General features: G+C 52.3%; 2 protein-coding genes across 3 annotated transcripts in view; one reads left to right on the forward strand and one right to left on the reverse strand.

The window, feature by feature from the left end:
• Hdac1 (histone deacetylase 1) overlaps positions 1-2,415 on the forward strand; it is a 26,505-nt gene extending 24,090 nt beyond the window's left edge. For both annotated transcript variants that reach the window (XM_050151742.1, XM_050151743.1), the window contains 5 exons: positions 230-338; positions 417-547; positions 1,024-1,176; positions 1,582-1,630; positions 1,867-2,415. In XM_050151742.1, coding sequence (XP_050007699.1) covers positions 230-338; positions 417-547; positions 1,024-1,176; positions 1,582-1,630; positions 1,867-1,894 — 470 coding nt within the window. In that variant the 3' untranslated portion in view covers positions 1,895-2,415. The remainder of the gene's footprint in view (positions 1-229; positions 339-416; positions 548-1,023; positions 1,177-1,581; positions 1,631-1,866) is intronic.
• Positions 2,416-2,557: 142 nt separating this feature from the next.
• Marcksl1 (MARCKS like 1) lies at positions 2,558-4,102 on the reverse strand. Its single transcript, XM_050151915.1, has one exon. It carries the CDS (start codon positions 3,901-3,903, stop codon positions 3,301-3,303), a length of 603 nt encoding a protein of 200 aa, XP_050007872.1. The 5' UTR covers positions 3,904-4,102; the 3' UTR covers positions 2,558-3,300.
• Positions 4,103-15,063: the final 10,961 nt, after the last annotated feature.

Below are 15,063 nucleotides of genomic sequence, written 5' to 3' on the forward strand. Positions count from 1 at the left end.
CACCCAGGTACAGGTCCTAAGGGTAATTCCAGCCCTTGGGAAGGAAACTCAGGCCAGCCTGGCCACAGAGAGGCCCTGTCTTCAAAAAGACACAACAGAAAAAATTTAAACTTTTGTAGGTGTCCAAGTCTTTTCTAGGTGAGTAAATGGACCCAGAGGAAGCTCCATATGCTTCTTTCTGGGCCCTGTCTTGGCTGTGTCTTGACTCTGCTCTCCTGTGCTCCCTCAGAACTACCATACAATGACTACTTTGAATACTTTGGACCGGACTTCAAACTTCACATCAGCCCTTCCAATATGACTAACCAGAACACTAATGAATACCTGGAGAAGATCAAGTGAGTGCATTGCCAAGCTGCCTCTTGACAGGCCAGGTCTGCTCTGTCTCTAACCATAGCCCATCCCGTTAACTGTAGGCAGCGGCTCTTTGAGAACTTGAGAATGCTGCCCCATGCGCCTGGCGTCCAAATGCAGGCAATCCCTGAGGATGCCATCCCAGAGGAGAGTGGTGACGAGGATGAAGAAGACCCTGACAAACGCATCTCCAGTAAGACTTAGATCCAGGGGACTGTATGCCCTGCTCAATAGGCAGCTCTAAACTTCCCTTTGCTTCTCATCTCTTCCAAACTCTATTATTAGCTTTGCTGCGTGTTGATTTCATAAGCCTTTAATCCCAGCACTCTTAAGAGGCAGAGGCAGGTGGGTCTCTGTGAGTTCAAGGCCAGCTTGGTCCACAGAGTGAGTTCTAGGACAGCTAGAGCTAAACAGTGAAACCCTGTCTTGCGGGGTGGGGGTGGGGGGGAATTCTTAGCTTTGAGACTCCTTACTCCCACCTGTCTTGGTATCTTCTGGTGTCTTTGGAGGGATGTTGAGGATGGAACCCAGCACCTTCTCATATGTGCCAGGCACCACTCTGCCACTCAGTCCCTGTGGCATTTCTTGAAGGACACTCAAAACATTGGGCATAGATCCTGAAATAGTCCCTTACTCCCATACCCATGTTTCTGTCCATTCTCTCCCCAGTCTGCTCCTCTGACAAACGGATTGCCTGTGAAGAAGAATTTTCTGATTCAGATGAGGAGGGAGAAGGTGGTCGCAAGAACTCTTCTAATTTCAAAAAAGCCAAAAGAGTCAAAACAGAGGATGAAAAAGAAAAAGATCCAGAAGAGAAAAAGGGTGAGTTTGCATTGGACCAGGACATGGGTCTATGTAGGGCACAGAAAAGGGTTGACCTGGGCCCCACCAACTTCTGTGGGGGTTCCTTGAGCCTTTCAGTGGCTTCTAGAAGTAGCAAGACCCACAAAACAATGACTCTTGGTCTCTGCTGACTGAGCCTGCCTCTCACATAGCACCCAAGCCCTTTTCCCAGGGGGCTGCCTCTGCCTGTGTTCTGGCTGAAACTGGCTGGGAAACTGGTCTAACCTGTTTGTTTTTAGCCAGACTCACCAGAGGACCTGGGATATTTTTCTATAACCGGTGAACTGTAATGTTGAAGATGGGGTTTCAGGATAGAAGATCTCACTGCCTGAGCTGAGTGAGTCTTCAGAGGCTTTCAACCAGCCCTTTGCTCTTATGTTCCAGAAGTCACAGAAGAGGAAAAAACCAAGGAGGAGAAGCCAGAAGCCAAAGGGTGAGGAAGGAGCTGCTGGCCTATTGGAGCATCACCCCCCTTGTGTCCTACCAAGGGAAGGGGCAGGGACAGCTGGTTCAGCATACAAAGGCCCCTTTCAGGGTCTCTGCATAACTTAGGAAGCCCCAGCCCCCAGGAATCACCTGGGGTAGCCAGGGTCCTGTGGAAGTCATTGTAGCCATCCCTCTCCAGCCCTCTAGAGGTAGTTTTCTCATGGCAGTCTGTTTTCTCCACAGGGTCAAAGAAGAGGTCAAGTTAGCCTGAGCAAGATCTACAACTCTGGCTTCTTCCCAATTTCTCAGATTTTATATTTTCTATTCCTCTGTGTATTTATATAAAATATATTAAATATAATGTCTCCAAGGACTAGATAGGAACCAGAGCCCAGGGCATTGGTGCTGGGGGAACTCTTTCCCAAAGACACCTTGTCCATCCTGCTCAGGTCTTAGCTTTCAACCACATAGGGTCTGAGTGGAAAGAAAACAACCAGAAGAAAAGATCCTGAACTGCCAAGTGCCTGCTTTAGGAGCTCTGTTAAGATGCCCTTGTTAAGCTTTCTAGAAGGGGTGACTGGGTCTTCTGGGACCCCTCGTTTTCAGGCTTAGGTAAAATCAGCCACTTTTAGATCTGTTCTGTTTATACTCTTCTCACCAGACTCAGGCAAGCAGAAAAACACCCACTGCCCTGTCTCCCCCAGCTCTGCAGGTGGAGGTGTTAGCCTAGCTTCCTTTTTGAGATATTTTCATTTTGTGAGACTCTTTGTAATAAAACAGCACATTTCTATACCCTCCTGAACGAGCTTGTTTGCTGGCAGTGTCCCTGGTTCTTGATTCTCACACCCAGAAAGCCCCTTGGACTCACCTGGCGTCTTCTGGTTGCTCCAGTCTTCTACCCCATGACCCAGAAGACCACTCATTAAATCACCACTAAAGGGACAACATTTATTCTTTTTCCAAATGTTACAGTAAATCCAGGTGGAAGAGAATGGTTTTAGCAGTTAGAAAAAAAAAAGTACAAATCTGGGGTTTGGCCATTAAAAGTTATTTACAACAATGGTAGGGGAAAAGACAACAAAAAGTTGTTTCACATCACAGACCTCCTCCCGCCCCAAAGCCTAATACTTGCCTATCAAGTCAGGCGGTGGATTCACAAGCTGGAGGTTTGAACTTGAGTAAGACAGTTATAAAACCCAGACAGGGGCAATGTCCTCCCCCAGCCCAGGTGCCACTAGGCACAGCACAAGAGACTAAAAACTCAACAGGGAAAAGGCTGGACACTCAGGGTTTGGGAGTGTATAAGCCCCCACTTCTGACTCAGGGGCTTCGGAAGTAGAATAAACAAAACGTCTTGGAAAAGAATTGGGGAGAAAAGCCAGCAATTGCCTTCTGCAGGGATGGGGCCTGGGTAGGAAGGAGGCAGGGACAGGAGCATTTCACATCACTAACCTAACTGGGGAAACCGTAAGGGGCCATCTTCAACTGGCCTTAAGAGTAAGACCAGATGGCTGATGGGAGAATCCACAGGAGGGAGGGAACGTGGCTGGAAGGGGACAACAAGCCCCTTCCTTTCTGGGCACAGGATGGCAGCCAGGGCACCGGGTCCAGGCAGTGACCTCACAAGGACAGCACAGTTTTTGCAGCTTAGGAGATCACCCACCTGCCCCCACCCAGCTACTCATTCTGCTCAGCGCTGGCTGATGCAGGGCCACTCTCGGGCCCCGAGGGAGTGGATGGCTCTGCAGCCTGGGGCCCTGCCTCCTCTTCCGTGTCTCCTCCCTTGGAGGCTGCACTAGCCTCTGCCCCCTTGGCCTGGGGCTCTTGGCTTTCAGGGGTGGCGGCAGCCTTCCCTTCTTGAGCAGTGCCCTCTTCGCTGCAGGCGCTGATCTCCCCCTGCTCCTGCTCTTCCTCTGTCGGTGAGGAGGCCGAAGAATCACCCCCACCCTCCTTCCGATTTCTCTTGAAGGACAGGCCACTCAATTTGAAAGGCTTCTTGAAGGAGAATTTCTTCTTCTTCTTGGGGGTCTCCTTGGGGGCGACCTCCCCCTTGGCCTCAGCTTCCTGGCTAGGGGGCGCTGGCTCGATGGCGTCGCCAGTAGCCCCAGCTGCCTCATCTGTTCCGTTCACGGGTGGTGACTCCCCTTCACCCTTGGGGGTTAAGTCTCCATTGCTTTTCACATGGCCATTCTCCTGTCCGTTGGCCTTCGCGGGGGAAGCGCCCGCTGCCTCCTCGGCGGTCACGTCGCCCCGGGGAGCCTTGGAGCTCTGGCTGCCCATGATGGGGGTCTGCTGGGGGCGCCCGGAGCCGCCCCGCGCTGGCGCCGCAGAGGATAGTTCGGCTGGGACGGCCGGGCGGGCGGAGGGGTGGGGCTGCGTCCGAGGGGGAGGGGTACGGGGGCAAAGCGCGCTGCACCCCCGCTCCGCAGCCGACCTGCTAGCTGCGCCCGCCGCCGCTGCGCTCCGCGCCAGAAAGCCGCCCGCCGCCCGCCGAGCCGCCTATATGTATGCGCCCGGGGCTCGGGGCGGGGCCGGACATTTAAATGAGCACCCAATCGGGGGCGGAGGCGGGGTCGGGCTCGGGGCCCCTCTCGTGCAGTGGGCAAAGCCAGCCGTCTGGTTCCCCCATTACAAGGCATTACTAGGGACAGGTAGGGTTCGGTGTGGGAAGGAGAGCTTCCCGGTCCCGCCGGGAGATGAACTGGGAGGGGACCGTCGAAGAAGAAGCACTCCGTCATTCCTTGCTCACACCGCCTCACTTTCAGCCTGAGTCCTGCTCCACAGAGGAGAGGCCCCCATTCCCTGGCTCTACTCTGGCTCCTTGAACTCTTGGAAGGGCTCACATGTCCAGACTCGTCAGACGGCTGGTCCTGAGTTATGCTCTAGAAATTTGACCAAACTCCCACAGCACCCCACACCCTCCCATACTCTGAGTTCGACGCCCCCTCGGGCCAGAAGTCACATTCCTACCAGTCTACTGCAAACAACCTGGGGGTCTGACCTAACTTAGGGCCCCTCTGGCCCGAGTCGTAAGATCCTACAGTCTCTCTTCTCTGTTGGTGACCAGTTTCTCCTTCCTGCAGCCTGGGCCCATTCATTACCAAGCCCATGGCAGGGGTTGCAGGGCGCGCGCGTGTGTGCGTGTGTGTGTGTGTGTGTGTGTGTGTGTGTGTGTGTGTGTCTTTCTGTCTGTCTCTGTGTGTATGTGTCTGTGTATCTTTATCCCACTTTGAAGCAAAAGACCCTGAGGCTCAGAGGCGGTTGACACATAACTGATTTAGGCCTGGTTTCCCCTCCTCTCACATGCCGGGCTTCCCCATACAGGTAACATAATGCCAGCGCGACCCCGCAGACTGCAAACGCCAGCCAGTTCCCTAAAGCGAGGGAAGACATTTGGACTTCCTCTACATCTGTGACACAGCATTAGGGATAACCCCCAAAAACCCACCCTGTTTGGAGACCTTGGTCCTTTTCTGTTTCCTTCTTTTTGGCCCAGGTGGGCCCCGTGAGAACCCCAGAGTTCTTAGTTGGGCCCAGATATGTGTTTGTGTATGGACAGCTACTTCCTCTTGTCCCCCAGTGGGACAGGAATGGGGGCTGGAGGAAGCCAAGTGTTGCAAAAGCAGGCTGTGTCTTGAACTGCTTGGCATGTCCTTCCCTCCTAGGGGAGGCCTCCTGCCAAGCTAGAAGCTGTGAGGTATGGAGACACTCCAGTGCCCAACTCCCCACAGATGTGACCATAGAGGGGTGAGGTGGCAAGGCATCTGCATTCTGTGCTTACACCTGAGCCCTTCAATCCCACCCCGATTCTGACACTCCTGACTAGCCTCTCATTTTACTCCGGGTTCAGGATAGCAGAGTGGCTTGCCTGGAGGCATACAGCAGCTACGAATAGCTAAGGGTGAAAAACCCCTGAATAATTTCTTATTGAGAACCGGACTATCCGATGAGGGTGAGAGGCAAGAAGAATTATTTGGGAACAGGGAAGGGCACCATGTCCCCACTGCAGGGCACTCACAACACTAAGGGATGGACGTCCTGACATGCTCTCTGTCTCCGCCACAATAGGAGACCCACAGTGCTGCCAGGCGCTGCCCGGACCGCCTAGCAGGATTCAAACAGTGTGTGAGTCCTGAAGGGGCTGGACTCAGAGGTCAGGAGTGGATCTCAAGGCTCCTGCTTTCCAGGCACTGCCTGGTGGAGAGAAAGACAAGTCTCTGGGAAGATTCCAGAAGGAAGAGCATGAGGGCCCAGATCCCCTAAGAGCTCTGCGTCTTCACCAAACATTCCAGGAGGCTGAGGAGGGGGTGTCAGGCCCTCAGCAAATGGAGGTCCCGGCAGAACCTAACTTCTGGAAAAGGAAAGATGCTGGAACTTTGGAGGCCACGTCCAGCAGCCCCCATGGCCTCCTGTCCACACTGTGGCTCCTTTCTCCCCAGCTGCTGCCAACTCAGACAATGCTCCCATTGTTCTGAGACTCCCAGAATCTGCGTGCAACTGTGTGTCTGTTCGCTGTGTGTGACTTTGTATGGCCTTGTGATTGTGTGTGTGTGACTTTGTGAGACCCTAGGTGGGTGCATTTGTTGTTGGGTGAGCCTGAAGCTCTGTTTGGTTCTGTGTATTCAAGAGTTAGAGAGCTTTGGTGACAGCTGGCGACTCTGAGACTTTCTGTGTGGATGCTTGGACTTCCTTGAGACTGTGCTGGTGACTCTGAATGCAGCGGGTCTGCTGGGTGTGTGTGAGGCCGAGGGAGATCTGTAAGTGCAGAGACTGAAAAGTGCCCCCCCCCTTTCCCAGATACAAGATTTTTCTGTGTAACACTCCTGGCTGTCCTGGAACTTGCTTTGTAGACCAAGCTGGTCTCCAACTGAAAGATCCACCTGCCTCTGCCTCCCGAATGCTGGGATTAACGGTGTGCACCACCATACTGGGCCAAGAGTGACTGTTTCGTGAACCGTCCTGGGGGCTTTTTCGCCTCTGTGAGCCTCTGAGATTCAGCGGACTGTCCAGGTCCACTTGCTATAACCTGGAGGTGTCCCTTGAGTAGAGAGAGCCTCAGCTGAAGAACTGCCTACATCAGACTGGCCTGAGAGGGTTCTTGGATTACTCGTAGGAGGGCCCACGCAGCTGTGAGCAGTATCATGTCTTAGTAGGTCCTGAGTTGTGTAAGAAAGCTAAGGGGGCTGGAGAGATGGCTCAGTGGTTGGGATGGGTGAGGACATGAAACTGTCATATAACTAGGGACCTATGCATTGACATCTCCATCTGTCCCAGTTCTTGTAAGAGACCCTTGCCATGGGAAATGAAGCCCCTGGCAGGAGCCCGGGACCTGCTCCGAGGGCAGGCCTATCAAAGGGCAGAGGAAAGAAGAGGACGTTCTCTCTAAATAAAGAACAGGGCCGAGTGGTGGAGACATAAGCCTTTAATCCCAGCATCGGGGGCTGGAGAGATGGCTCAGTGTTAAAAGCACTGGCTGCTTGTCCCAAGGACCAGGGTTCAATTCCCAGCAACCAAATGGCAGCTCAAAATTGTCTGTAACTTCAGTTCCAGGGTTCTGACACCCTCACACACATATATAAAGGCAAAAGACATAAAGTAAATAAATCCCAGCACTCGGGAGGCAGAGGCAGTCGGACTCTCTGAGTTCAAGCCCAGCCTGGTGCACAGAGCGAGTTCCAGGACAGCCAGGGCTGCACAATGCAAACCTGTGCTGAAATAAACAAACAAATGAATAAAAGGAACTCTGAGGACTTGGGTTCAATCCCCAGCACCCACATGGTGGCTCACAACTGTCTGTAACTCCAGTTCTAGGGAGTCAGATGCCTTCTTCTTCTTCTGGACTTTGTAGGTACACACAGACAAGCAGGCAAAAACAGCCAGACTCATAAAAATTAAATTAAAAAGAAAATTAAAAAAGGCACCCTCGCTGGGCACGGGAGCTCACACCTTTAATCCCAGCACTCAGGAGATAGAGTTCAAGGTCAGCCTGGTCTACAAAGCTAGAGTCGGGTTGACAGTCAGGGCAGTTACAGGAAAACCCTATCTCTAAATAAACAAACAAAAGGCATCTTCTAGCAGGCCTGAGAGTAGATGCCAGTGAGCTTTCTAATGGTAAAAATAGCAGACATGAAGCCTTGGGATAGGAGGACACTTCTGAGGGGGCTTGGTTCTCCTAGAGGCTCTAGGGAGTCCTATTTGGCACTGTCTGGTTTTCAGCTCCGGGGTTCGAATCTTCTGAAGCATCTGTTTGGCTAGAAAACTCAGATCTGGTCCGGGCCAGTCTCTTGCTTGACTCTATTGCTCGTTTTCTCTCTCCTTTGGCCTCAATTTGTTACACAGTGAGAAGGTGAGCCCCTAATCCACGCTCATAAAGACTTACCAGAATCTCCTCTGCTCACACTAGAGAGGGTTCGGTGTTGAACCGCAGGGTCCCTGCTCACAAGTGTTTTCTATCTAGTGGAAGAGATCTTCGGTGATTTAAGGGAGGAAAGAGAGAGATTCGGGGTTAGATGAGGCCTGTGGGCCTTGTGGAGGAGGAGAAGCGTGAGTGGTAGGGGTGGAAGGAAGGGCTAGCCTGGGACAGGTCTGGGAGACAGGATCCTAGGCTACCCAGAACGAGTGAGAGACAATGGGGGGAGGGTGATGCTGCCCCCTCCTTTCCTGTTTTGGGTGAGAGCCAATGAAACATCCAATGACTGAGGCTGGGCATGGGAGGGGAGTTCAGGGAGCTGCTGAATCGTGCCTTGAGGGGTTCAGGGGAGTCCAGGAAGGCGTCAGGAGGCCACCAGAACTTGACTTGCTTCTGTACATAGATTCACATATTTCCTGAGCCAAAGGCTAGTGACCCGAGGGACAACAGGCAGGTTTTTATGGCCGGACTAACCCCCCTCCTCGGGAAATCTGGGCCTCTGGTTTCTGCTGTGCATGAGGTCATCCAGGAAGTACCCAGGCTTCGGAGCACTGCTGGGCGGGGTGGGGTAGGCAGCAGGGGAGGGCCTGGGAAGAAGCTAACTGACTGAAACAAGAACTTCCCGGGTGTAGAGTGAAGGAAATCCCTGAACATGGGAGAGATCTTCAGCGAACCAGGCAGGACTGACAGATGGTAATGCTAGTGGCTTATGGCGCTGACTGAGTACCTTATCCCAGGACCCCGGAGGTACAGCCATCGGAGTTTCCATTGACAGAGGAAGGAAGCTAAGCCCAGTGTTGGAGCTTTGATAGCTATAACTACAACAAAGGCCAGCACCAGCAGAAAAAAAAAGGCACCAGGTGCTAGGCTCAGCTGGAGGCAGCCAGAAAAAACACTTCAGGTAAACAGCAGTGGTGAGGGGCTCAGCGAAGAGGAGTCCACCGAAGAGAGGGCCAAGACCCTCAAGACCCTCAAATCCTGGCTTCTGGACCCAGGGTTGCTTTTCATGAGCCTGGGCTCTCTGGGCTCAACTGTCAGCAGAAATCAGTTCTGTGACCCACCTGTCAATTCTAGGCCTTGAGCCTTCCTATGGATTCTGGGCCACCTCAGGGGAGGCCTGAAAATTCCGTTCTAGAATTTTAGGCTGTCCTGAACGTTTGTTTTTCCTTTCCCATCTTTTCCTCCGAAGTGTATTCGTGAGGGTTTGGGAAAGGGGGGAGGTGTTACTGGTGCCAGGGCAGGGTTGATGGCACAGAGGTTGGTTGGATGGGCACATTCTCTGCCCAGTTGAGTTCCGTGGGGCTCGGTTGCCCTGATAGCAGAGGCTCGTGCTCCTGGCTCAATTCCCCAAGCTTGATGAGGTCACCAGAAACTCAACCCAGTTATCTAGGCTGTGGCGAGCCTGCCCTTGCCCGGACTCCCTCCCTTTTCATGACTTTTAGTTTCTTTTCAACTCCTGGGCACCTCTAAGGAAAGATTCTCTGGACAGTGAAATTTGGATTGCTTATAACTTTCCAGCCAAAATCCCCCACGAAGGGGAAGTCCCTCTACCAGGGAAACTGAAAGTCCCAATCCACCTCCAATCACACCCTTTCCTCCACAGAACCTTCCTGATAGCCTTTCCCTCTCCTTCTCCCAGCCAGCCTCTCCCCCAGGGTGAGCCAAACCACGCTAGCTACCTTCCAGTTCTGTAACCGGAGGCAAGGTCCCTCCCCTAAGTCCTGCTCTGCTATCTCTCTTGATGAGGACTTTCGGAGCCATTCAGGCTGCCTTACGGTGTGGTGGGGAGGTGATGGCAGCGTAAAGTGGTGGCTCTATCGTCACATCACTTAGCTTTGGGATCTCTGAGCCTAAGCATCCACGTTTATAAAAAGGGACTCGTCATAGTACACACCCCCACGACTATTTATTGTGAAGTTGAATGAGCTAGGGGGCATTAAGGGAAGCCTAGAAACCCTGCACCCGAGGCCACAGCTCCGGGGGCATTCAGGAAGGAGTTCTTCTGAGAGACCCACAAGCTTCAACTCCACAGCTATTCATTCCCTTAGACTGCTAAACTTCCTGCCACCCCAGAGCATCTGATCATGCCCCCTTCCCTCTACAGAGAAAACCTCAGGCTCTGACTTTACCCTCTACTCTTTTCTTACTGTGTCTGTGTGTCTGTTTCTGTGTGCCAGTGTCTGTGTCAGTGCGAGTCTGTGTGTGCATGCGTGTGCCTATACGTGTGCCTGTGTGAGTCTGTGTATTTGCGGCCTGTGTGTGTGTGTCTGTGTGAATCTGTGCATGTCACTGTATGTCTGTGTCTGTATATCTGTGTCTGTGTGTCCGTGTGTCGGTGTGTGCTGTATGCAAGTGGAGTCTCCGGGATGGAACTCAGGCTGCCGAGCTTTTCTGCTTCATCTGCTAAACCATCTCTCTGTCTTCTACTTTTTTTTTTCTTTCTGAGACAGGGTTTCTCTGTGAAACAATCCTGGCTGTCCTGTCCTGGAACTCGCTTTGTAGACCAGGCTGGCCTTGAACTCACAGAGATCCACCTGGGCACCACCACTCCCTGATCAAAGCATTGCCCAGGAACCTTCTAGCTTCACCAACATTCTAGGGGAAAGAATGACTCCATGATTCTGGGCTGTAGGGCTTCTGCTCAGTGCTCTTCACACAGGAAACAGGGTTAAGACGTTGCCCAGCTCAACTCAGCTTTGTCTTTTCTTTACCTTTCTTTAGCCACGGCTCTGAGGGAGATTTGCTTTCTCCTGGGCCATACGATCTCAGTGTTCTCTCTGCCACTAGACTTGTTCCCCAGCTGCTCTCCACAATCCCAGGGCCACCACCTCCAGTGCAGCTTGCTCAGCTTGTCCTTTCTTCCTTCCTTTCTTTCTTCTTTCTTTCTTTCTTTCTTTCTTTCTTTCTTTCTTTCTTTCTTTCCTTCTTTCCTTCCTTCCTTCCTTCTTTCCTTCTTCCTTCCTTCATTTATTTTCAAGATAGGGTTTCTCTGTGTAGCCCTGACTATCCTGGAATTCAATTTGTAGATCAGGCTGGCCTTGATCTCACAGAGATGCACCTGCCTCTGCTGGCACCACCTGGCTAACTTTTGCTTTTTCAGTGTTAGGGATAGAACCCATTTATCTGAGCCAGCATAACCCCATCCTCAAGGTATGTCCACCGACACTGAGATACACTTCAGCCCAGTGAGATACCCCAACCCAGTGAGCTACACTCCAGCCCAGCCAGATAGACCCCCGCCTGAGCTATGCCAGTATCCACTGAGCTATACCCCAACCAGCTGCATTATACCACTAATCAATTTCTGTTAAATAATTAAGAGAAAGAATGAAAGGCTTAATGAAATGTGAATTCAAACATATACCATTTGAGTCTAAACCTGGTGATGCATGCCAATAATCCCAGCAGAGGCAGGAGGATCTCTGCAGGTTTGAGGCTAGCTGGCCTACCTAGCAAATTTCAGGAAAGCCAGGACTACAGAGAGAGACCCTTTCTCAAAAAAAAAAAAAAAAACAACTAGAAACAAAAGCCAATCAACCAATTAATCAACAATAAAACAAACATGCTCTTCACTTGGCCTTGTCACTCTCAGTGGCCTCTGTGGCTGTGCACCTAGCAATTAAGGCCTGCACAATCTGGCCTGTACCCCACACTCTGGCTTCCAGCCCAGCCATGGCCCCTCTTTTTCAAGCCTTTGCACCATGATCCCTCTGCTTGATTGTTTTCTTCCTTTTTATAATTTTTTTGTTTTCGAGGCAGGGTTTCTCTATGTAGCCATGGCTGTCCTGGAACTAGCTCTGTAGACCAGGCTGGCTTCGAACTCACAGAGACCCGCCCGCCTCTGCCTCCCGAGTACAGGGATCAAAGGCTGCACCACCACTGGCCTGCATCTGATTGTTTTCCATGCTGTGTCTTGTAAGGACTAGGGCTTGCTGCAGTCCTTGAAGCCTTCCGGAGATGTAGCCAACATGGGCTCTCCCTGGGCTGCCTGTTCTCACAGTTCTCACTGTTCTCAGGGCTGGAACTAAGGGTGTAACCTTGGAGCTGAACTTGAAGATGCCCCGAGAAGTCCATGGAGAGAGCAGGCTGGCAGTTAGTGGCTGGAGAACCTGAGCTGAACGGAGATGCTCTTTTCTCAAAGTTTCACCCCAGGGGACAAGGCCACATTTGCAGCCACCGGACACAGTGGGACCCATTAGGGGCAAAGTATGACTCCAGAAGGCAGTGCAGGAACTCGAAGCATGGCACCTGGAGGGATTATTGGTGGTGGCCAGTGAGGAGAGTGACCCTGGGGCAGGGGTGTCCTCAAGACTGAGGGAAGAAGCAGTTTCTGGAAGGAGTGAATGATTTATTCACTTGCCAAATGTGACGAGAGGCCATGGGAAAGGACAGAGGAAGAAGGCTAAGGGTGGCCCTGAGGCTTGGGCCAGGGGGTAAGGGTTGCAGTGCGACACAGGACAAGCCGAGAGCAGAGCTGGGGGCTGTGTGTGGAAGCAGGATCGTCAGGGTCAGGATGACCTGAGTACCTTTGGGATGTCACCAGGATCTGTTGAGTTTGAAGTAAAAATCTGTATTGCAGACAGAGGAATAATCCATCCATCTGTCCATCTGTCTGTCTGTGTCCTCCCTTCTCCCTGTCTGTCTGTGTCTGGTGGTGACTGAGATCTCTGTCCCTAGCCCAGGCCTGTTCTGGCCCCAGCTGCCTTTAGAGGTCACTCTGGATGTTCCCACAGGGACCTAGAGGACATAGACAAACAGGCCCCAGTCAACAGAGATCGGAAGGGACAGGAAGAAGCAAGAAGTTCAGGGAAGAATCAGTTGGACTGGTCTAAAGAAAGGCAGTGGAAGCCAGTGCTTGGGAGGCAGAGGCAGGAGGGTGTCAGTGAGTTCGAGGCCAGCCTGGTCTACAGAGTGAGTTCCAGGATAGTCAGGGGCCATAAAATCTAGGCTAGAGGTAGCCAGTGGTGACTGGGTGGTGACGGGTAGAGGAGACAGCCCGGGAATCTGTTGGTCTCAGGAGTGGGGTACTGCGATTGTCGATATTTTTTTTTTCAATTTAATGATGGGGTCTCACTACATAGTCTTGGCCAGCATGGAACTTGCCTATTTAGACCAGACTAGCCTCAGACACACAGAGATCTGTCTGCCTCTGCGTCCTGAGTGCTGGGATTAAAAACATGTGTCACCATGCCTGCCTCCCCCTCCCCCAACTACCTGTCTTTATCTGGATGGTAGCCCTAAGACTTCTATCTTCTGACCATGGCACTTTCGGCCACACCTTTATGGGGAGGTGTGGGTAGGACCACCACTGGCCTCAGTACCACATAAAACCTGTGTATGCGAAAGTGCAGACAGGTGTCTGAAGACCGTGGACTGAACTGATGTGCGTGGACCATGGCCCTCCTCTACTTTAAACCTGTTTATGGCTCTCAGTTTCCTCCAGCATGTCCAACTCTGTGTTCTCTACAACTCTGACCCTCAGCTGACCTTAGCTGGCAAGCAAACCTAGTGGCATGTCTGGTGGCCCCTTACAGAGATGAACCTTTTGGCTCACAACTGCTCACTCTGTCCTCCCTCACTTTGACCTCCTGCCTAGAATGCTGCTCTCTCTGCTCACTCCCACCCCTCTGCAATGCCCCTGGAGCCTTCCTGACTCTTCAGATAATCCACTATGCCCCAAAGAAGCTATCGCCCTCGTGAGACCCTTCACCCAGCTGGACTGTGTTTCTGGCGTGAGTTCAGCCTGCTCTGTAGGGTATATACACAGATGAGACAGGAGGGATGGGAGGGCCATGGGGGTAGACACCCCCCCACACACACAAATGCACAAAGTGGAGACAGCTCAAGGGAAACACAGCTGTTTAACTGGGGCACGTAGTGCAGAAACTCAAGAGTCCGTGGGAGGGGAGGGGGAGGTAAGGGAGGAGGGAGAAGGTGGGTAATATCATAGGGAAGGCACACCCGATGTGCGATGCTCCCAGGACACCTTTGTTCATCTTTGGCTTGACACCGGTAAGCCTCGGGATCATTAGGTAAGCAGCCCGAAGTCTGTATCCCCAGATTCCTAGAAAACAAACACAGGCGACACTCCTCTGGCTCTGTAAGGTGCAGGGAGTCTCCTTGAGCATTCCAGGCGACTGAGCTCCAACAGCCCTGCCAAGATGGGCTGCAGTCTTTGGATGAGTCATTTAGTGTCTGCTGGACTCAGGCTCCTCATCCGAGGACCGCTTAGGTGTTGACGGTTCCATCTACAGGTGGAGACAATGCTTAGAGTAGAAGGCAGTGAAGAAACGAAACCAAAACTCGGGATTCTTGGCCAAGGTGTTTCAATTCAGTCATCCCTTCCCCTATGAGCCTTGCCGAGTTCCCATGCATACAGCGAGGTCTTCGGATGCTATGGATGCTTGCGTGATCAATCATCTCTGTCCTTCAAGATTCATCACCTCCCAGGAGTTTCAGGCAATTGTCACTCCCCACACTTGTCAGGGCTTCCCTGAACTTTCGGTCTAGATAGAACCTACTACAGCCCAGCCAGCCCATCTCCTCCCCTTTGCCCACAAGGCAGCATGACAGGAAAGGCTGGGGTCGCCTCAGCAGGGGCTGTGGTTAAACAGGACAAAGGACTTCCTCAAGGGCTGCAGGATGCTACATTGGAAAACAGCCAAGGTCCAGGGCTGCTTCCGGGAAAAAGTCAGTGCACTTCCGGGTAAGGCTGCTTCCAGGGAAATGCCAGGACTCTATCTGGCTAGGCCGGTTTTCTGCTGGAGTAAATCAGCTGGGCAGTTGTCCTGGGGACCCTCTGGCCTGTTTAAACCCAATCCATGTCCCCTGAGATGACAGCAGACAGGGGAGAGCCACAGGACATGGGTCACCAACCAGACACACACTGTTGCCTCCGTCTAGAACACTCCCTAAAGACTAGAAATAGCTGACCCCCTCAGCCTTCTAGCTGACAGAACTTCCTGGCCAAGCATGCACTCATTCAACATTACTGAGTCCCGTATGTGTCAGGTACTGTCTAGACCTGTGAG

The sequence above is a fragment of the Alexandromys fortis genome, unplaced genomic scaffold (assembly GCF_014885135.2).
Source record: "Alexandromys fortis isolate MF-2015 unplaced genomic scaffold, M_Fortis_MF-2015_v1.1 scaffold_26, whole genome shotgun sequence".
Classification (NCBI taxonomy): domain Eukaryota; kingdom Metazoa; phylum Chordata; class Mammalia; order Rodentia; family Cricetidae; genus Alexandromys; species Alexandromys fortis.

Coding starts and splice junctions, on each gene's coding strand:
- Marcksl1 (XM_050151915.1), bottom strand. CDS start 3,903: ATGGGCAGCCAGAGCTCCAAGGCTCCCCGGGGCGACGTGACCGCCGAG.